The 23,272-nt window shown below is 38.3% G+C and overlaps 1 protein-coding gene across 3 annotated transcripts; it reads right to left on the bottom strand.

The window, feature by feature from the left end:
• Positions 1 to 12,604: 12,604 nt before the first annotated feature.
• On the bottom strand, positions 12,605 to 16,852 carry LOC118835991. Of its 3 annotated transcripts, none has more exons than XM_036743321.1 (4): positions 16,582 to 16,852; positions 16,041 to 16,179; positions 15,791 to 15,841; positions 12,605 to 15,306 (listed from the first exon to the last, which is right to left on the bottom strand). In XM_036743321.1, the coding sequence occupies exons 3-4, from the start codon at positions 15,819 to 15,821 to the stop codon at positions 12,653 to 12,655; spliced, it is 2,685 nt and encodes an 894-aa protein (XP_036599216.1). In that variant the 5' UTR covers positions 15,822 to 15,841; positions 16,041 to 16,179; positions 16,582 to 16,852; the 3' UTR covers positions 12,605 to 12,652. The 3 variants fall into 3 exon arrangements, with proteins under 3 accessions (XP_036599216.1, XP_036599217.1, XP_036599218.1); XM_036743322.1 differs by having other exon boundaries at positions 12,607 to 15,303; XM_036743323.1 differs by lacking the exon at positions 16,041 to 16,179 and having other exon boundaries at positions 12,607 to 15,303.
• Positions 16,853 to 23,272: the final 6,420 nt, after the last annotated feature.

The raw sequence follows: 23,272 nt of genomic DNA, 5'->3' as shown, positions 1-23,272 counted from the left end.
ATTAAAGCGTTGGTCTCTAAAATCTCTTCTAGCAGTAAATCCACAATCCTCTCAACGATACTCCCCCAGTAACTCTTACACACATTAGGAACATCATGAACAAAAAGCATAGCCTATGAGAAAACACCATATAAGACTGTTACAGCAAAATAAATCTTCAATTAACATATAAGCTTACACTAACTATGGCAAGGTGCTGAGATATACATTGTCGATTCAGCAATAGGTATTAGAAGTTCTGCCCTAACTACCTAGCACCCTTTGTCACCACTTCCAACAATAAAACTGGCTTTTTCAGTGAGAAGAGAGCCCTTCAACTCCAGTGGAAGAACATATCCTAAGTCTTGTTATCCATCAGTATTGCTTTGTGACTACAATCAAAGCACCAGGCATGGATCCACACATTATATCTCAGAGGAATATTCTTACTGGGAAACCTGACACCTCTTTCTCATCCATCTAACACACTGTTCTCACATCCATTTTTTTAGAACTAGGCAACTCAGCCTACTTCCCTGCACCATCATGGCCCACCATGACAAAGGAAAATGAACCCCGGGATGGACACACTGGCCTCCCACCACACTATCTAGATCCTCTATGCCACAGGTAATCAAAGACTCAAACTGGATGCTACTCCCTTGATCACCTGATTTAAACATCCCAACCTGGGTTCACTTCCCCCCATGCTCATTGCCCTTCAATATTCCTCATTCTCAGATCTCCAAGTGGGAAACAAAAGCTTTCTGTCATCCCAAAGCAGATGACAGTATTTATCAGCTGTTTGCCCCAGGACTCTACATTATTAGAGATGGATAACAATTGCCGCTTTAGAGTAAGCCTCTATTTTCATATAAATGACAAGTCCCATTTATCTCCTATTTTGACCTTCAGGCAAGGTCAATGAAAGGAAAGGGTCCACCTTGTCTTTAATTACTAAGATCAATAATAGATTGTAAAGGTGGGGTTAAAACTACCTCTACCCTATTTTAGTTCTGAGATTAGGTGATAATACCTTTCAATTAATTAATAAACAGGCCTTAGGTTAAGTGCTAAAAAACATTGCACAAGATTCATGTTTGGATATACTACTGTAAAACTAAGCATAATCCTACAGGGGGGAAAAGTAAAACTCGAATGGAATAGACTATTTCCAGTCATTCCTGATGAAAAGATCAGGACTGAGTAGACATTTGGAAATAAAAATGCAAATGGCAAAAGAAACATAAAAAGGCACAGATACATATTTAATTTAAAGGGAATAGTGAGGATATTACATGTTAACAAGGAGATATGAAGGTGAATGTGATTTGTTTAATTAAAAGAGAATGTGTGAGGATAAGAAACAATGTCTTCTAAGAACCATAATATATTATCACAGATGTGTCAGAAGGTCTATGAGTAGTTTTGCTCTCTCTATTTTAATGATCTTAGGAGAAGGCAAAAATGAGAGGGACAGGAAACTATACTAGGGAGGAAGAGAGAAAGGAAAAAGAGAAAATCACTATTGCATGATAGAAGTGTGTTAGATAAAGAGTATATAGCCATGGAGGAAGGGGTGGGATGAAAAGGCATCCCCTGCCCTCACTTCCATCTGAACCAGACAAAGACAGTTGTTGTTGTTCAATCATGTCCAACTGTTCATGACCCTCTTTGGGGTTTTGTTTGCAAAGATACTGGAGTGGTTTACCATTTCCTTCTGCAGCTCGTTTTACAGATAAGTAAACTGCAGCAAACAGAATTAAGTGACTTGTCCAAGGTCACACAGCTAATAAGTTTCTGAGGTCATATTTGAATCAGGTCTTCCTTACTCCAGGCCCAGGGCTCTATACACTTTATTTATTTATTTAACTTTAGAAAAATTAGAGATGGTAGATTTTTGGCAATTACTGAATGGTTATAGAAAGGAATTTACATACCACTAAGTTATATATGGCCCTTTAGGAAAATTGTATATGCATGGAGCAATAAAGATGTTTCTGAAAAATATTGAAAAAAAGGAACTATTAAATCATTGACTGATTATAATGCAATAAAATCACATTAAAGTACTTGGAAACTAAACATAATTCTTGAAATAACATAATAAGAACTAGTGATAATAGGACAAATTATAGAAAAATGGAAAATTTCAAAAAAGAAAATAACTATAGTGAGAAAATGCAACAAAACTTATGCAGTCCAAAAGAATTCTGAGGGGAAAATGTAAATCTCTAGATGCTTTCATCAACAAAAGAGAAATAAGAATTCAAAGAATTGGGCATGCAGTTTAAAAAAATTTGAACAATAAATCAAAAATCCCCAGCTAAATAGCAAAAGTAGAAATTATAAAAATTAAAGAAGAGATTAATAAAATTGTAAAAAGAAAACATTTAAATTTAAAATTAGGAACTCATTAAAATAACTAATAAAATAAACACATTTTTGTTGTTTACTCATTTTTCAGTTGTGTCTCATTCTTTGTGACCCTTTTGGAGTTTTTCTTGGCAAAAGATATTGGAGTGGTTTGCCATTTCCTTCTCTAATTCATTTTACAGATGAGGAAACAGAAACAAACAGGGTTAAGTGACTTGCCCAGTGTCATATAACTAGTAAGTGTCTGAGGTCAGATTTGAACTCATGAAAAATTAGTCTTTCTGACTCCAGACCTGGCACCCTATCCACCACACCACCTAGTTGCCCCAGATAAACAACTAACCTAATAAGAAAAGAAAGGGAGGAAACCAAGTTATTCATACTGAAATGTAAAAGAAGAATTCATAATTAAAGGAGAAAAAAAGAAATTATCAGAAACTATTTTGTCCATTTGTATGTTGACAAAACTTATAACTTAGAGGAAATAATTGAATACTCACAAAAACATAAAATATCCAGATTAACAAAGGAAATAGACTTTAAATAGCCCAATATCAGAAAAAGAAGTTGAACAGGCCAAAAGGAACTCCCAAAGGAAGAAATTCATTTAGCATAAGGAAGACTACAAAATAATAAGCTGTGTTAATAATTTGTTGTTGTTATTGAGTCATTCTTAGTCATGTCTGACATTATGTAACTCCATTTGGAGTTTTCTTGGCAAAGATACTAGAGTGGTTTGCCATTTCCTTCTCCAGCTCATTTTACAGATGAGGAATTGAGGTGAACAGGCTTAAGTGACTTGCCCAGGGTCACTGAGCTAGTAAGTGTCTGAAGTTGGATTTGAACTCAGTTTCTCCTGACTCCAGAGCTGGTACTCTATCCATCCTAGCTGTTACCTAGCTATGTTAATAGTACAAACAATAAAAACCATATAATTATATTGATAGATGCTGAAAAGACCTTTGACAAATCCAACACCCATTTCTAACAGAAACTTCAACAATCAGAAATAAATGGACCTATATTTGATATAATATATAGTATTTCTCTAAATCCAAAAGCAAATAGTATATGTAATGCAGAAAAATTAAGAGACTTTTCCAAATATGATCAGGGCTAAAACAAGTATGCCTATTATAACTGCTACTATTTAACATAGTGCTAGGAATACTGGCTGTAACCATAAGACAAGAAAAAGGAATTGGAGGAATGAGCATATGCAAAAAGAAAAATAAATTATCACTTTTTGGAGATGATATGATGGTGTATTTAATTAACCCTAGAGAGGCAACTAGGATTAATTGAAAAAATTAGTAACTTCTTTAATGTTTCCAGGATATAGGATAAATCCACATAAATCATCAGCACTCCCAAACAAAACCAACAAAACCCAGCAAGAAAATCTGGAAAGAGAAATTATATTCAAAATAACTCCAGAAGAGTTTCCAGATCATGTGACCAACAAGATGAGGACTTTTTATTTCCTCTGATCTTCATAACCTCTCAAAACTCTTCAAATAATAAATTATGCAGCAAAGATAAAACAACTTCAGCGTATCCTGGTCTTAGGTCACCAGAGATCCAAAAGAAAGCAAAGAGCCCATGAACTAATGCCTAACATGCTCACTTAGCACACCTAACTGTATTGCCTACCACACTATGGAAGCAAAGCTACATAAAACACTCAACATACAAATCTGCAGCAAAATACAACCTGACACCACGGTCCCCCTCCTTCTTTCCAGTGCCATGGAGATCTGAGCTTCAAACTGTAGAAATTTACTGAGGCCTCTATAACCAGTGCTACAGCAGCATTCTGTGGCGCAAAAGATCTCTGTAGGAGAAGAGAGGAAAGGGGTAAATGAGACAGGACTAGCCTGAGCTTGAAATAGAACTCAACCCCATATCACCTTCCCCTACTTCCTAATGTCCAGCAATTCAAATTCCAAATGACAAAAATCAGCCCAGGCTGCTATACTACCAGTGCATTGTATTGCTGGGACAGAGAACAGAGGACCAGAGGGAATGAGACAGGACACTATTATGGAGTTATTATGCAGCCTTCCACCAAGACTGAGGGAAAGACTCTGGCCTCCAGCTGGGGCCAAATCTATCCTTTCCACACCCCCCCCCCTCCCCAAAGTCAGTCAGTTCAGAGACATAGCCTGGTGAACCATGAATTGCCCAGTGTTTGAAAAAGCTGAGATTCTTTGAGATCCAGCTTCCAAGTAAGACACTATCAGAAGAGAGGGAATCAGAAAGTGAGCAGTATGGGAAAATAAGGGGAAAGAAAAGGCTGAAATTACCAAAGATCTCAGGGGAAGAAAACTCAAAGACCCTGAGCAAAAGCAGATAAAATCAACAGGGAAAACATTTAACATCAGAAGGAAATATGGCCTCCAGATCTAGTAATTTAGTTCCAGCATCCATGAATAGATATTACAAAACAAAGAAAAATTATTTACATCTGATGAGAAGGAGGAGTCTGTGGATTTTGAGAAGACTATGGAGCTATAACATGCTATTCATGAGTCATTTAAAAGAGATATAAGAATTGTGAGAACAGAATTTGTGGCTTGCACAGGAGAAATAATTTGCAGAACAGAAACTTGAATCCATGGTAGCAAGTCTCACCAAAGAAACAAAAGAAGCTCAGTTGATTGAGAATGCTAATAGAAGTGAGGGACAATCTAGAAGAAAAGAAGTAAAAGGTAATAATATTAAAAGAAAACATTCTGTATTCAAACAAAACATATTCATTTGAAAGACAAATTAGGTGGAGACAATATAAGGATTCTGTGTCTCCCAGAAGAACACAGGACAAAGAAAACTGAACACCATAATGCAAGAAGTAATATAAGGAAACTTCGCAGAACCTCTCAGCACAGAAAATGAAATACCAAATGAGAGAATCCACTGATTGTCTCCAGAAAAAAAAAGCCATATTTGCAAAATCCAAGTGGTTAAATTTAACAATTCCATTGAGAAATAACAAATTCTACAAGTGACCAGAAGGACCTTCCAATACAAAGAAAAGGATTTGAATAACACAAGACTTCTGAACCCAAAAGAAAATGCAAGAGGAAATGGGACAAAGTGTTCTAAAAAGCTCTGGAGCTCTGGATGAACCCCAGGGTGACCTACTCTGCAAATTTGAGCTAATCATAAACTAAAAAAAAAAAAAAAGACGGACATTCTATAACAAAGAGGCATTTGAAACATTCTTAAAATGAAAATTAGACTTAAAGAGATTGTTTGCTTCTCAAAAAACCCAGACAACAGAAATGCAGGCAGGAATAATTAACGAAATAGCCAAGAACAGCAATAGAAACTGAGTGAAAACAGAGAGATCAGTAAGAGACTTCTTTCTACATGCACATTAGGAGACAGAGATGAAGGTGGAAATCATGTAGACATGAGGATAGAAAGGAGATCTTGGCAACCTTAAGGTACCCTGCCTACAGGTGAATCAATATTTGTTTTACTGGACTAAATTATGTAATGGGAAGGTGTGTGTATTGGGGAGGGGGAAAGGATAGAGTGTGCTATGAACTCTGGTCAAATCAAGGGAAGGGGAAGGTGACTCCTCTGGTATCTCAGACTGCAGAGAAGTGGATAAGGAGGTTGGAGGATGGATTTAAAAAGATGGAAAAGAGAGAGGCTTTGTTTTGATGGTAGGAAATGGGGCCAATGGTATATTCACCTATGGGTGAAGAGAAATGTCCTGTGAAGGAAGATAGGGACCTCACTCTAGCTGTTTTATGAAAAGATACAGTTCTTGAAAAGACTATTTATCCTCCTTTGGAGGGGGGGAAGTTGGAGGCCCTAAGGGGTACTAGCACCTGGGGGGAGCAGAAGGGCACAGATCCAGGGAGGAGATTTTGAGATAAAAGGGGAAGGAAGACGAAGAGAGAGTTGAAGTCATCCAAATTTTCTTTATAAAAATAGCTTATATTTATTTTCAAGTAGCAAGTATTTTTGTTAATCTATCCCTATATACTACCTCCTCATCAAGCAATTTTTGAAAAAGGAAAACATCCCTCAATGCATAACTGTGAGCCATGTTCAAAGTCTACATCTCTTTCTACATTTAAGCTCATCATCTCTCTGTCAGTAGGTGAATGGTATGTTTCATTTTCATTCTTTTGGACTCATGGTTTACTATTGGAGTTGAACGTCTTCCAAAGTTGTTTTTCTCTATCACGTTATCGGTATACAAATTGTTCTCTTAGTTTTGTTCGCTTGACTCTGTATCACTTCATAAGGATCTTCCAAGTTTTCTCTGAAATTGTCCATTTTATCATCTTATGGCATTATGATATTGCATTACATTCATATGCCACAATTTGTTTAGCCATTCCCCAATAGGAGGACATCTCTGTAAATTTCAATTTCAGGATACCACAAAAAGAGCTGCCATAAATATTTCCATACATATAGCTCTTTCTACTCTTGCTTTATTTTTTTTAGAGGTATAGGCCTAGTAGTGGTAAACCTGGGTCAGAGGGCATGAACAGTTTGATAAATTTCTTATATACAGTTCCAAATTGTGTTTTTTAAATTTACTTTATTCTGAACTAAAGAAATAAAATAAGCATTTCCATAACATAATAGAATAGGTGACATGAAACTACAAATACATTATGTACAACTTGCTATTGCTATTACTTTTAAATATATAATAAATTTACCATGTAACTTTCTTTTTTTCCCCTTTCTTTCTTCTCTCCATTCTCCATCCCTAGAGATGATTACTAAGTGTGTGCGTTTGTGTGTGTGTGTGTGTGTGTGTGTGTGTGTGTGTGTATGTATGTAAAATCATTCTATATATACTCCTATTTATCAGTTGTTTCTTTGGAAGCAGTAAGCATCTTTCTTCACAAGTCCTTTGTAGTTAATTGGGGCATTTAGAATAGTCAAAATGACTTAGTTGCTCAGAGCTGTTGTAAAAACAATATTGCTGTTACTGTACACAACGTTCTCTTGGTTCTGCTCATTTTGCTCTTAATTATTTTGTGCAAGTCTATCCATGTTTTTCTATAATCAATGAACTCTTCATTTCTTCCATCACAATCATACACCACAACTTATATATGCCATATATGTGTGTATGTACATATGTATGTGTATACATTATATATGTATATATATATGTACCATATATATATGACAATATACCACTCCCTAATTGATGGGCATCCTTGCAATTTCCAGTTCATTGCCACCACAAAGAGAATTGCTATAAATATTTCTAGAACATATAGGTTCTTTTCCTTTTTCCCTAATCATTTTTGGAAATAAACCTAGTAGTGGTATTGCTGGGTCAAAGGCAGTTTCATAACTCTTTGGGCATGATTCCAGATTGTTCTCCAAAATGGATGGGCCAGTTTACAGTTCCACCAACAGTGAATTAGTTTCCCAATTTTTCCACACCCCCTCCAACATTTGTTGCTTTCCCTTTCAATCATTTTAGCCAATCTGATAGGTGTAAAACAATATCTCAAAGTTGTTTTAATTTGCATTTCTCTAATCAATAATGATTTAGAGCAGTTTTTCATATGACTATAAATTGCGTTGATTTCTCTATTGGAAAACTGCTTGTTCGTACCCTTTGACCATTTATCAATTAGGGAATGACTCTAACAGAGTCATTTGACCTAGAGATAATAATTAAATTCGTGGGAGTAGATGAGATCACCGAGTATAGGGACAGAAGAGAACAGGACTCTGGACAGGATTATGGTGGCTGGTCCAACAGATATTTAGAAGAAAGAGTCACATATATAAAAGGTTATCCATAAGAGAGCAATGTCATGAAAGCCAAAGATAGGAAATATCTATTGGGCAGTCAAGTAGTTTGAGGCCTGAGAAAAAGTTATTAGATTTAAGTGTTAAAGAGATCATTAGTAACCTTGGAGAAAGACAAATTGCATGGAGTTGAGAAGTGAGTGGGAGATGAGGAGATGGAAGCTATGAGTTTAGGTGACTTTTCCTACATATTTGGCTATAATAGAGAAATAGAGAATGATAGATTAAGAGGATGGTAGGGCCAATTGAAGGGAGGGTGGAAGAGATTGGATTATGTATACAGGAGATAAGCAGCCAGTAAATGAGAAGAAACTGAGTGAAGATGAGAGAGAAATGAAATAATAAAATGATTAAGCTCCAGAGAGTGAAAAGGAGATGAAATTGATGTTATAAACAGAATATTTTTCCTTGACATTTTGTCAAGAGTTTTAGAAGAGTCATAGGATAAAGATAATTCCTTTCTCAGGGAATGGAGTAAAGGAAGACAGAAAGGGACATAATATAAAGAAGTCTTGATGGGTAAAGAGAAAGAACAAACTCACAGAGAATAGCCTGGATTTTCACAGTAAAGTAGCAAGAGAGGTCCTTTGATTATATCAAGGGTTACTTGAAAGGTGACTTGAAAGATAAGAAACTTCAGAGCAGCCAACTGTGGGAAGTTTCAACCATCAAAGAAAAAAAAGGATTGTCACGAGGCAGTGAGGGTCCAATTGAGATTAAATGACATTAATTTGTAATGGAGCCAGTGGACAGGGATACTTCTCTTCTTCTAGCATTTTCAGCGTTATGAAAATAGGAGCGTTACAGACAGACAATGGAGATAACTCTGGGGTTGAAATTTAGCAAGGCATGAATATCTAGAGAACAGTGTGTCCATTCTACTGTGAAAGTAAGCAAGTCATTATAGAGAAGGGGTGAAGAACAGGTGAAGAACAGATCAGTGACTATGTCAGGGACTGAATAATCAGGGATGTAGCAATGCAACTACTTTACTTCTGCCCATACTTTACTTCCTAGATGAAGAAGACTTAGGTGAAAGGAAGAGAGAGTTGAAAGATAATAGGGTGGAGAAAGTGCCAGTTTGTTATGGCACCCATCTACTAGGAGCCAGTGAACATGGAGGCTACAATCAGCCTTTTTTTTCCTCCAAACACCAGGAAGTAAAATACGGGCAGAAGGTGAGTGGTTGCATTGGTAGGTGCCTGACTATTCAGTCCCTGACATCGTTACTGAGCCCATACTCTGTACTTGCTCCCTTGCCTCACCCCGATATTGTATAGCATATGCACACACAAAAGATATCCTATATGTAGCATATAGTCAAGCTTCTTGTAAGTGATACTTATGGAGTTACAGGGTTGGTTTTTTTTTCAAGCAATATGTGAAAAAAAAAGCATAGCAGGTCTATACTTGACATTAGATCAGAGGTGAAAAGAATCTGCAAAAACCTTAGAAAGGAGGGTCTGGAATTGAAGCGCCATTCTTTTGAATCCAGTGATGGCAAAAGGAGTAGTAGGTGCTTGGTGTTACTATGTGAACTCTCAGTGATAGCAGTAAGTAAAGTGCTGTTTCCTGGACATAAGGCTGAATAATAAGTACATTATCCCCTCATTGCAGTGGGCTAAGGCCAGCACACCTCCTTTCACCATTCAAAAAACATTATTCTACTTTCCATCCTTAGTTTCCATTAAGTTTAGACACACTGCCCTGCAACTGTGTGTGTTCTAGAAATGTCTTCACTTAAGTTTATACTTTGGACATGCAGCCAGTGAGTGCTCTGTTCTCAGGATCTGTACTCATGTCTGCAAGATGTTACTCAGTTACATATTTGATGAGTACTTAGTAAAATTGATACTTGCTAATAATTAGCTTTAAACCAATAGCACCCAGCCTAGCTAATATCTTCAATGGTCTTTTCTCCTATTTTTCAAACATGTTGGAAGATCAAGATTCTTCATTACACAAGCCCAGAAGCAGGCTCAGGAAGCAAGGCAGAGAATGGCACACATCTTAAGGACTACATCTTCATTGACAAGTGCCCCTATTAAGCAGACATACTGCATATTTTGATAGCCAGAAAGGGAACAAGTGGCTTTACGAGGAGATAAAAGGATTTCAAAGGTCAGAAAAGGGTGGGCAGTCTGATACCATTAACCAAGACAAATGATTCTCTCACCACCCCTCCCAGTAGCTACAGATTACTGCTCCATCCCTCTCAGCTAGATCCTAGCTATAAGGCAATACAGCATCAGTTTTCACCCAGTATGTGATATGGACAGCTCTTCCTTCTCCTGGTCACCACTACACTGGTTCAGTCCCAGACATCTTTCAATGGCTTCTCTCTGGCATCTTCTTCTTTCTTCCCACAGGCTCCTTGAACCCCAATATCAGAGTCAGAAGTGAAGCCTGGTAATGCAGGTATTGTCTGTACAATCTCCTCCCCACCCTCTCTGCCCCTGTGGACATTGCTAAACATAGATTATGTTTTTCTCAAGTGACCTATACCACTTGAGAGATGTGGGCCTTTCTCTTCTCATTCAGGACAGAATCTCACCCCAAACTTTACTGAGAAAAATTGAGGCTATTCTTCATGAGTCCCCTCTTCTCTCCAATTCTGCACATCAAATGACCTCAGTAACACCTCACTTCTCTACTTCTTGGTTCACATCTTTTGGTAACAGATTTGGGCATAGGCATTTGATAGGATCTGGGTGGAAACTAGCCAGACAATGAAAGGCTAGGCTAGGTTAGAGTAAATTAGCCTAGAGATTTGGGCCTAGCAATAATGAAAGGCTTATGGCCTCAGGCAAAAGTGTCATCAAGTGGGAAGATTCATGGAGAGTTCAAGGGGGCTCCCAGATCCTGTACCCCATCATATCCATTCCTCCTTGGGTTTTCTTGGCACTGCTGTGTCTTGGTTCTCCTCATTCCTGTCTGACTGATCTGCCTTCATCTCATTTCAGGCTTCTCATTCATGTCACTTTTCTCTCTTTATATATATACTCTCAGATGATCAACTCCTGTAGGTTCAACTATCATATCTTTATGCAGACAACTTTATAATCCTTCTCCTTTCTCTTGAGCTCTAGTGCCCCCCTCCAGTTCTCTGCTTGATAAGTCTCTCAAATTACACGTATCTAAAACAGAACTGGTTATCTTAATCTCTGAACTCTCCTAATTCCCTTATTACATTAAGGGAATCTTCATCATTCCAGTCACCTGGGTTCACAACTTAAAAACTTTACTATTGTTCATTCCTATATCTAATCAATTGCCAAGGCTTGTTGAGCCAACCTCCACAACATCCCTCAAATTTGTCCCCTTCTCTGTACTCACACCACACCTATTTTTCCATAAGTCTCTCTCACCTGGACTACTTCACTAACTTCCTAATTGTCCTCCCCGCTGCCTAAAGTCTTTCCCCACTGCAACTCATACTTCACAGAGCTAGCAAATGCATAGTCTTGTCCTCTTATTTAAACCTTAGGATGAAGTGCAAATTTCCCTGGCATTTCATTACCCTCCACAATATGGCTCCAGAACATTTCTGTCTAAATTGATGACATATTACTTATCCTCATGTGTTCCATATACTGGCTAAATTACTTTATTTGCTGGTACTCATAGGAGACATTCCACCCACTGTCTCTATGCTTCTGCACAAGCTGTTGTTCCCCGGTGGCTGCAATGCTCTCTGTCCTCATCTCTGCCTCTCAGAACCCTTAAATGTCTTCCAAGCTTTGTTCAGTTACTGTCTTTTAAAAGAAGCTTTCCCTGATTCTCAGTGTTATTAGTGACCATTCAAAAAAGTGGCATTTATTTTCTAATATATTTTATATTTATTTATCTGTGTACACACTGTTTCCCTTCAGTAAAACATAAACTCTTGAAAGCAGGGACTTGTTCATTTCAAGCCACAATCAGATCCTAACCAGTGCCTGGCACATTATAGGTGCTTAATAAATGCTAATTCAATTGAATATTGACTATAAAAAAGGAAGGAGAATCACACATATAGTATATACATTGTATTTTTGGAAATAAAGGTGTAGGAGTAGGGGAAAAAAAAGTAAGATTTCCTTCCTATTCTGTGAAATATCATTACATCCGTAGGACTAGAGGATAAAAATGTTGAAAGAGAGAAGAGAGATCATAGAATCCCTCCATGTGTGCTTGGGATAGTACATAATTTATATGTAGGCATCAGAGTACAGTGGAAAGAACAGTGATTCTGGAGTCAGAGGAGCTGTACTCAGATCTTGCCTATCATCTTACTGCCTGCATGACCTTGGGCAGGTCCCTTAACCTGAATGGGCTTCCATTTCCTCATCCTTAAAATGAAAGGGGGTTGGACTAGCTGGCCTCTGAAATCCCTTCCAACTCTTAGGTCTATGATCCTTCCTGAACTCATAAAAAATAAGGCTCACACACAAACCATTTTTAAAGGTATACAGGGGATCAATTGTTTTTGAAGAGAATTACGGTCTTTTTAATTTGTTCTTCTCTTTCTTTGAAATTTCTCTAGTAGAGATTTAAATACTCTCCCAGAACCCCTTGCCTCTTCTTCTCCGGTGGCATTGCTCTGCTCAGACATTTTCCCTAGGAATGACCGCTGACTTCTAGAAGTTTGTCTCTCAGTTAAGTAATGATTTTTGCCACATATATAATCAAACCAGGTGACCATTGGAGCCTTCCAGTGTGGAGTAGTATCTGAGCAGAAAGGTGATGGAAAAGGAAGTAATGGCTTTGATGGGCCAGGCATATCATAACGGGGTAAGGTAAGGCAAAATGTAGAGGAAGGCTGCTGTTTAGGAAGTTTAAGAACAAATTTAATAGCAATCTTCACCTTAGAACCAGCAATTAGTGTTGGTGTGGCCACCAGCTGTGCTTTACAACAGTGATAATTTATTTCATTAACGTGGCAACAGCCATGTGGGATCCAGGAGGCACAAAGTAAACAAATGTTATAATTTGACGATAGACTGTGGCCAGTCTGAGGAGCAGGGCATCCTTTTGTCTGCTCTAGAAGAATCTTTTGTATGTCATTTTTAATTTTCTCCTGGGGGATAGAATTGATGATCTTGTCAACAGTTCCATCAGAAATAGTTCCACCTTCAATGATATATGGTTTAATGTATAGGAAACACCATGAAGACTCTATTTTTTGCACTGCATTGGCATGGTAATAGGCACTGGGTAAAAGTTCAACCCCATCCTCATTGTATGTTGGTATCTTACCCCAGTGGTTTAGGCTCTCATGAGGTAAAGCTAGAAACCTGGAGTCTGCTGGAGTCTTCTCTTGTTGGGTATGGCCTGTTATAGTTGTAGCTTGGAGTTCAGCACAGGGAGGTTTGTCATCTAAATCAGGGTCTGGTAAAGATGTGGCCTGAGTTTTCAGATTTGATGAACCTTCTCCTAAATGATGCATACCCAGAGGAGATGTAGCTTGGTTTTTTGCTTTCACTCCTGACAAGTGGTCACAGCCTAGTTGAGCCTCAGTCCTGTACCGAGGGACAAGTAGAGTTGTGGTCCCCTGATAATGGTCTGATGTAACCTCCAGCTGATGATCTTGGGCTGATAAAATTTGGTCCTGTTGTTCTGGGACCAGTGGAATTTCACCCCAGTGTTTGGGTCTTGATTCGTCCTGGGCCTGTTCACAATAGCTCTTTCGAGGATCAACTTGCTCGCCTAATTCCATTTCAGTTTTTACTTTTTCTTTTATATCTGGTAAAGGGTAGCCTTGCTGATCAGGCTCCGTAAGAACCTCTACTTGGTATCTCAAGCCAGTTGGAGACTTAATCCTACAATCTTGGTTCACTTGAGTCTCAACCTGAGGTATAATTTCAACACATTTTTCTTGGTTTAGAGCACTCTCAGCTTTGAAGTTGGGGTCTTGCAGAGCTTCAATACATTGATCAGGGTCAGATACAATCTTAGTCCATTGGTTGGGATGTAATGGAATTAAAGCTGACTGGTCTGAGTCCAATGATGAAACTGTGATCTTGGGGCTATCATCTTGTCCAGCTTCAATTTGATGCTCAGAATCTATAGAAAATACAGCTTCTTGCTCAGGATGTGGCAAAGGTATAGATATCTCCTTGACCTTATAATCAGCATCCCGTAGGGGTAATTCAGGGACAGATGAGGGTACAGAGGAAGGTTGATTACACTGGATAGGGATAGATGAATGGTTAGGGCCTGTTGACATAGTCCTGGTCCTTTCTGAGTTATTGGAGCCTATACATTGCACAACCATCATTGTAGAGCCATGCATTGGACATGGTGATGGAACAGCTATATCCCTTGCCCAGCGATTAGGACCTGACAATGGTTTAGCTTTGGTCTTGAAACTATAGTCTGTGCATGGTAATGGTTGAACTCTGAGCCGGTGATTTTGGCACTGTAAAAGCGAAGTCTTAGCCTTTTGGTAGACTGTTAAGTTTTGTGAAGCTTTACTATGATGACTATGGCATGGTAGTTGTAAAGTTGTAGTCTTAGTTTCAAATTTGGAACATAATGGGGACATAGGTGTGGTCCGCCTCTTATAGTCTGCATATATTCTGGTGTTGTCCTGACTATCAGGATATGAGGAATGCCTAAGCTGTTGGCTACGATACAATAGGGCCCCAGTACAGTGTTCAGAGGCTTGTTGAATCTTAGACAGATGATTTGGGGCCAATGGAACCTTAGGAAGTTTGTTGGGGTGAGATGGAGGCTCAGCCCAAGTGTCTGGATCACACCAATGTTTGGGTCGTGCTAAAGACACAGAATTTTCACCATCCTTGCAGTCAAGACATTTTAGGGGTAAAACTGTGGTTTTGTTTAAGTGTTTGGGAAGTGATGATTTGGCTATGATAGGGTGATCAAGCTGTGGTAATGACACAGTCTTTTCCCGGTGCTCAGCTGGTGGTAATAACATATCTCTAGCCTGATGTTTGAGGTTTGAAGAAGGTGTGGCTGTGGTCTTTTGGTCAGGTTGTGGAAAGAACTTATTTTTGGTATTGTAGTTGACATGGGGCATCAGTAGAGGCTTTGACTGGAGGTCTTCTTCCTCTAATGATTCAGTCTGGTATGGAGACCGGGGTGACATCACCTTATTAGAATAGGGATGAAGGCCTTTTCGAAGTGGCCGGACTTGGCCTGCTGGCGAAGAGACTATGTGAGCAACAGAAAAGACATGTTCCCTAAACATGGGAAGGGCAACTGTGAAAGACATGGGAGCATTCTAAATATAATGCATGCTGTTTGTGCAGGAATTTATTGTTTTCAGTATTTTACAAATATTACCTTGCCAGATCCTCACAGGTATGGCAGGCATTATTATCACCACTTGTTAGAGGAAAAAACAAAACAAAACCTGATGCTCTGGGAGACTGTGATGGCCCCAGGGTCACATGGCTGGTAAGTGGCAGAGCTGGGACCCAAACTCAGGACTTCAGATTCTTAAACAAATGCTTTTCCCACCACATCACACTGCCTCCAAGGTCCATCTACAGAAGACCATGATCAGATGAAAGGAACCACAATAAGTAGTGGGTCCATGACATTCAAAGAATACAGACTGAGACCAAGGAAAAATATAACGGGGGAGGGGAGCATTTGAAATGGCAGAAAATATAGCTCTCACCATCTGGTAATGTCCTCTTTCTTCTCCCCATTGGTCTGCTGGAGATTTTTCCTTAACAACAACAACAAAATATACATATATGTGTGTATACATATATATACACATGTAGATGCATATATATGTATATATGTACATGCAAATGGTAAAATATGTATATACATATACCTCCATATGTGTGTGTGTATATTTACAAAAAAAAAGTGAAGAGCAGGTTTCCTTAATGGAAACCTAATTAAATGACTATCCTTACTTTCTCATGCTGACTAGAGGACTTTTCCTTTTTCTTCTTTTCTTAATCTAGTATTTCCCAGAATTATCCTTCTTAAAGTCTTCTTGCTTCCCAAATTCTATACTTTCTTTGTAGGCATCAATTTGTAGGTCCTCCTGTCCTAGGTTTGAAGAGGATCCAATAGGGTAAAGGAAACTTCTTTCCAGGTTTAAGGTATTAGAATCTGTGAATATTTGTTCCTGGGAAAACTCAACTATTGTCTTTCCTATCTGGACCTTTCCCACCACACACACACACACACACACACACACACACACACACACACACACACACACACCTCTGCATCCTTGACCTTTCTGCCATTTTTGAAACTGAAGAAATTTCTATAACATTTTCCCTGAGGATATTCAGTCATTCAGTCATTCAGTCAAAAAGCATCTATTAAGTGTCTATCATGTGTCAGGTTCTGTGCTAAGCATTGGATCCTTTGGACATCAAGGGGACCCTCACCACCCACCTCTCCCCACTTCTTTCACAGCCTTGTTCCCAATACATATCTCACCAGTAAAAGTTTCAGGAAGAGAAGAAAACAGGGTCTTTCAAATGCTGGATGGGGGGCTTGGGTCAGTCCAGTTTCAAGCTCCAAATTTACTTGGGTTTTTTTTTTTGTGTTTCTCCAAAGGGAAGGCTAAGGGATTGAGTCCCTAATAAAAATGAAACAAGTAGGAAAAGTATTCAACCTGTTTTGATAAAGCACAATGTTGATGAAGAAGACTGTATATTGAGAAGTGAAGAAAAATAGATGTGCTTCTTCAGACATCTATGTTAAGAGTAAGCCTTTAGGACCTGGGCCCAGGTAGGGGCCTTGATACATTCTGACATCATAGAGAAAACAGAGGTCCATTGTCCACCTATAGTCTAGCTTCCTCACACTAGGGGAACAATAAATGTGTGTAAAAGTCATTAAGAAATTACTGAATGGAACAGATGCAGTCCTAAATATCTTATAGCTACATCATTCCATGAGTTTCTTGACATTCCCCTTTCTGTGTGAGAAGGTGAGGGAAACAAAGTGTGTCTCATCCAAGGGAAATGAATGATTATGAGCAGAGATTGTAAATGGGAGAGATTGAAGAAGGCAGAAAAGAAGGGAATTCACAGGGAAAGTGGGAAAACCAGAGGAGAAGAGAAGACTAGAGAAGGCTTTGCCTTCATTTTATCTTGGAGATAACATTAAAAGACTGAAGGAATATGATGAATAGGTGAATGAGAAACTGAGAAACAGAAAGGTCATGTTCTCTCAGAACCATGAGGGGAAGCAGAAAGTTGGGGTAGGGTGGCAAGGAGAGAAAGAGAGATGGAGAGAAACAGAAAGTCAGAAAGAAAGCACTTCCTCCGCCCCACCTTGGCTTCCTTCAAGGCTCAGCTAAAGTCCATGATCTGTATAAAGCCTTTTCCAGTTCTCTTTAATCTTAATACCTTCTCTATGAGACTATCTCCAATTTTTCCTGTGTATATGTTTGCACACTTTTTATTTGGACATAATCTTCTTCATTAAACTCTGAGCTCCTTGAGGGAGGGAACTATTTTTTGCCTTCATTTGAATTCTCAATATTTAGCACAGTGCACATTGATTTGTTTTGACTTGACATTGAGCCAAGGTTAATAGCCATACAGCAGTAGGCTTCCAAAGCATTTGTAGAAGAAGGCACCTCAAATGAAGAAGTGCTTATATTTGGAAATGTAAATTGCCTTGAAGATTTCCTCAAGACTAATGATCACTCAATTCTAATATGTCTGTTTCATTTACTTCCTTCAATTATTAAAACTTTATTCTGTGATATTGTCAGAAAGACATGGGTTTAAATCCTGTCCTAGACACTAATTAGCCATGTGACTCTAGACAAATCACTTATCCTCTCTCAGTTCCAGTTTCCTCATCTGTTAGACTTAATGATGACCTCTAGGGTCCCTTCAGTTCTAAAACTATGGTCCTGTGAACTATGTGCTAGTTATAAGTGAGAGATCTTCTTAGCCTGTTTCAGACATATATTGTTCCAGGGTTTCTGAGTGGAGACTATGGGCCGGAAGAGGATAGAATAAAAATAGTTATCAGAGTGGAAACCCAGTATAACAAGATAGATGAGGAGACCATCATTTACTACATGTCTGTTTTCAGTGAGTTCAAGCCACCATATCTAAGTGAACTACATCTGTGGATAGTCAAAGAACAGACCAGTGTGATTACTGAGCTACAGTTAGTGATCTCTAAAAGACTGGGGAGAATGGCAAAAGTGCTGTAGAACTGAAGGACAGATGGACCAATTTTCAAAAAAGGGAAGAGATTAGAGTCTGCAAACTATAAGGCACTGAGTTTGACTTATAAGCCTAGTAAAATAGAATTCTAGAACATATGTTCAAGAGTATATTCTGTAAGCATATGGAAAATAGTAGTCACTAAAAGTCAGTATGGCTTAATAAAGAATAGATAGTCAATGTCAACTTGGAGACAGGGCTCTAATAAAATATCTCAGGGATCCTATACTCTTCAACATTTTCAGGACTTAGATGAAAGTATAGATAATGTGCTATTCAAATTTTAAGATGATACAAAACTTGGAGAAACTGCTAACACATTTGATGACAGAAACAAGTTACAAATAGATTGACAGGTTAGAATGAATAAGATGAAATTTAATAGGAACAAATCTTTGCCCATTGTAACATTTTGGGGTTCAGTAATGAGTTTAATGGTCACAGAATGAAAGTAACATGGCTGGACAGCAATTCTTTTGAAAATGAGATCCAGGTTTTGGTGGATTGTAAACTCAATGTTAGTGATATGGAGCAAAAACCAAAACAACAGTAACAGCAAAATCCCTGATACTCTGCTATGCTTATTATGAGATGCATAATGGCCAGAATATAGGAAGTGACAGTCATCTGGACAGACACCACCTGGAGTATCATGCTGAGCTTTAGATACATTTTAGGAAAGATATTGAAAAACCAAACAAACCCCAAAGGAAGACAACCTGGGAGGATGTTGAAACTGCTTGAAAAACATGTCATATGAGGAAATGAGGATGTTTAACCTGAGGAAGGGTTTTATGGAGCATATGATAGTTGTCTTCAAATTAAAGACCTGTTAGGAGTTATGTTCTATTTGACGCCAGAGTGAAGAACTAGGATGAATGTAAAAGTGTTGCAAAGGCAAATTCGAGCTCAGGGAAATGATTGGAATTAGAGCTATCCAAAGCAAGGGAAATTGCCTTCAGGAGGTAGTGGTGGAACTTCTCACTGAAGTTCTCCAAGCAAACATTTAATGATTTGTTGGATAGAAGGGATTCTTGTTCACATGCAGAGTATGTTATATGCTTTGGGAATATTACTTAGATTATTTAGATTTTATGATTTGGTGATTTTTAAAATCCCCCAAATGTCTTTATGTTTCTTGACACAAGGATTACGCAGATAAAATAATTTCTTTAAATTCTTTGTACCCATTTGCACTAATCAAATAAAAACTAATATTGTTGAATGCCAATGTTTCTCTTCCTTTGAGGTGATAGTTTCTTTTTTAAAAATTTTTATTTTAGGGGACAGCTAGGTGACGCAGTGAGTAGAGCACCGGCCCTGGAGTCAGGAGGACCTGAGTTCAAATCTGGCCTCAGACACTTGACACTTACTAGCTGTGTGACCTTGGGCAAGTCACTTAACCCTAATTGCCCTGCCTTCTCCCCTCCAAACACAACAACAACAACAACAACAAAAAAGAATACTCTGCATCTTTCAGATCAAAAAAGATCCTTCCATAGAGTGGCAAGTTCAGTATGGTGAGTACTTAAAAGTTCTGCTTATATAGCTAGACTAGAAGAAAACAAAGGGACACTTTTTAGTTATTTATTCGGTCATTTATTTATTTATTCATTTATTCATTTGTTCGTTCATTCATTTATTCATTCATTCATTTATTTATTTATCATTTATTTATTTATTTATTTTCAAAGGGACACTTTATAAGAGATCCAGCCTCTCTCAGGATGTGAGCAGTAGGGCTCATGCTCAAATAAGATTTACTAGTTTTGTTTTGAAGTGTACTTGTATAGGAATCCATGCATGAAATTAGAACTAATCAGTCATCAAATCATCTTTTCTCAGGTGGTCCCAAATGTCACTATTCTCATGAGGATTGAAGAAGCTGTGAATCTGAATTACTCTGTACAATAGCTAGTCATTTAAATCTTTTTTGTTTGAGGATGATGGAGTTGGATTATGCCTGATGATGAAGAGACTGTAAGTAAGAGGAAGGAAATATTCCGTAATTGCATGTACAAGGACAACTAGAATAGGGAGCCGTGAAAGATGAGGCAGAGAGAAAGATAATTCTCTATTCAGAGACAGGAGACCATCTTTTCAATGGAAGCTGACCTAAGGGCTCAGAGCAAATTTAGAGCTGTTTGGGCAAAGTGGGAAAGGTTGATGTTACATTCAGCATGCCTCAAATGAAACTAAGGTCAATATATCTTCGTTTAAAAGTAGAAGCATGCTAAGAACAGCAGGCTATGAGAGAAGAGCAGATAGAAATGTTCTTTTTACTTTCCCTTTTTGCTAGCCACCATGGTACTTGGTGCACACAGCTTCACCCCAGGAGTTTGGTGGTTTAACAGGCAGCCATGCTCCCACAAAGGGAAGTGGAGTGAGGTTCTTAGAAAGGAAAAAGCATGCTTCTGAAAGGGAATAAGCTTCTGTGGAACTCCACCTATACAAAAGAAAGGAATGAGTTGTCTGAGCATACTCCGCTAAGTCCATGGACTGGTTCACTGGATGGTTGACAGCTCATCCTGTCCCGCTGCTCCCCAGTGACATTTGCTGCTTATACCTTCAAATCATTGTGTAATCACACAATTCTGATCATGGCACTCATTTACTCAAAAATATTCAGTGATTGCATATTATTAAAGCATGTCACCTAAAACATAAAATACTGATTACGTTATTCAAGGCCTTCCACAATTTAGTTAAATTCAACAAGCATTAAGCACTTAATATATGCATGGAACTATGTTAAACATTAGAGAAGCAAAGACAAATACAAAATACTCCCTATACTTGAGGAATTTATATTCTAGATTTTAAACATTCTGGCTGAAACTATTCCTCTTTGAACTATATTCCTGCCCCAAACAATTCTTTCCCATCACCTGTTCACATTGACCCTCCCCCTCTCCAATATGTTTGAAATAGACTGTACGCACACATAACCTCTAGCTATTGGAGTCCCTCCCTTTATTCAAGGCCCAATTCAGAAACTGCATACTTCATGATACCTTTCCTTCTTTAAATATCTTTTATTATTTTTCTTGGTCTTCTCTTTCGTACTTATCTTGTTCTTCCTCATATCATAATTATTTTTATACCATTTCCACTCCAGATTATATTTTAAGTTCCTTGGTAGTAATACCTATTCTGTTTCATAACAGTCAATTTGCTCCCTAGTGATAAGACGTGCTTTGCACACGAAGAGGGCACTTAATAAATGTTTGATAAATTGAACAAAATTAAATAAAGCACCTTGGTCTAAATGATTAACAGTTTTTTTGATGCATTCTTTTACATGGTCATTGTGTAGAGAGCAATATACTAACTTTCTGCTCCCATACAAGTCCGTAAAAACCCATCCTTAAGACTCCGGGGACAAAGGACTTGACATTATCCTGATTAGCAGAATACAAAAAAAAAAAAAAGGCATGAGGACATTCAGGAGTGCTCTGATGATTGACTGTCAGAGCACAATATGTACGTCAGCCAGCCAATAAACATTAATTAAACACCTGCACTGTGCTAAGTTCTGGGGATACAGAAAGAGGCAAAAGACAGAATCCATTCTCAAGGACATCACAATCTAATTATATGACAATAATTTAGAGGCATGGAAGTTTTGCTTAGCTGAAAGAGCTTGGGATATTCTTAATATCCCTTTTTGACTCTCCTTTTCTTGGTGACTGAATGACTTATGAATATCTCATTTCACTCCAATATTAAACCTAGACTACCAAAGAATGTGAATCAGGACTAGCCCATAAAAATCCATGTAATCAGCAGGATTAGAAAGGAATGTTCTTCGGGCAGCTAGGTGGTGCAGTGGATAGAGCACCAGCCCCCTGGAGTCAGGAGGACCTGAGTTCAAATCTAGCCTCAGACACTTGACACTTACTAGCTGTGCAACCCTGTATTGGGAATCAAGATGCGCACTTAGCACTTATTCAACCAAGTGCCCTTGAAGAATTTGGCCTTTGTTTCCTTATTAAATTAGGAGTCCTTGATGACCTCCTCGCCTCAAGCTAAAACCTAGTTTACATGGGTTTGAGTGACATGTTTGTGACATCAGAGGCTTTTAGACCACATGGGTTTAAGTCGCATTTTTGTGACAATTTTAGGTCATGTGGGTGAGTCACATGTGTGACTCACCTTTGACCCTGAACAAGATATATAAACCCAGAGGCTGGCTTTCTCTTTCGGAGCTCTGAGACACAGCAGGAGTGCTGCATTGACTCTAGGCCAGCTGTTGTTATGAGCTCCCCAGCTTTGATGTTGATACTTCTTTGGTAACTGTATATTGTGATTTTGTCAGACAGAAATCTGTCTGTTGATTCGTGTTTATTTGCTCTGTTTGTATTTGCTCTGAAGCTCAGGGTGCTGGTTTTTCCCTCTGAGCTGAGTGAATGATATTTGTATGTTGGATTAAAGTAAGATTGTTAACCCCTTTATGTTGCTTTCCTTAGTAAAGCAGATCAAAAGAACCTGGGCTTGCAGCGTTCTTGGGCTTGTGTCAGTTTTTTGCCCCCCGCAGCAGCTGCTAGCCGAATTGTTGAAACAAACCCTGAGCAAGTCACTTGGTCTGTATGTATTTGGTGTGCATCACAAAAGGGCCACACCTTTAGAAGTGGTAGTTATGTACCATGAGGCCACTTGTTCCCTCTCAAAAATTAGATAATAAACTATCTGTGATCATTCAGCAAGGAAAGACCAAAATAAATGTCTTTGATGTCCCTAAGAATTGCATCTTGAAGATAATTGTTAATGAACTACCTTTTATGGCCTCCAGCTGTGTTGTCCCTAATTTGATTCTCCTCTAATTTCTACTGAGGGTTGTCCCCAGAATTTAGTTTATCTTCCAAAGTATCCTAGAGAGATTAAATTTTTTAGGATTGAAAGTTATTTTCCTACCATTAGAAAAGGACAAATGAAGG

This window comes from Trichosurus vulpecula, chromosome 2 (genome assembly GCF_011100635.1).
Source record: "Trichosurus vulpecula isolate mTriVul1 chromosome 2, mTriVul1.pri, whole genome shotgun sequence".
Classification (NCBI taxonomy): Eukaryota; Metazoa; Chordata; class Mammalia; order Diprotodontia; family Phalangeridae; genus Trichosurus; species Trichosurus vulpecula.
Note: the sequence above shows the minus strand (reverse complement) of the source record. Positions and strands in the feature narration are given on the sequence as shown.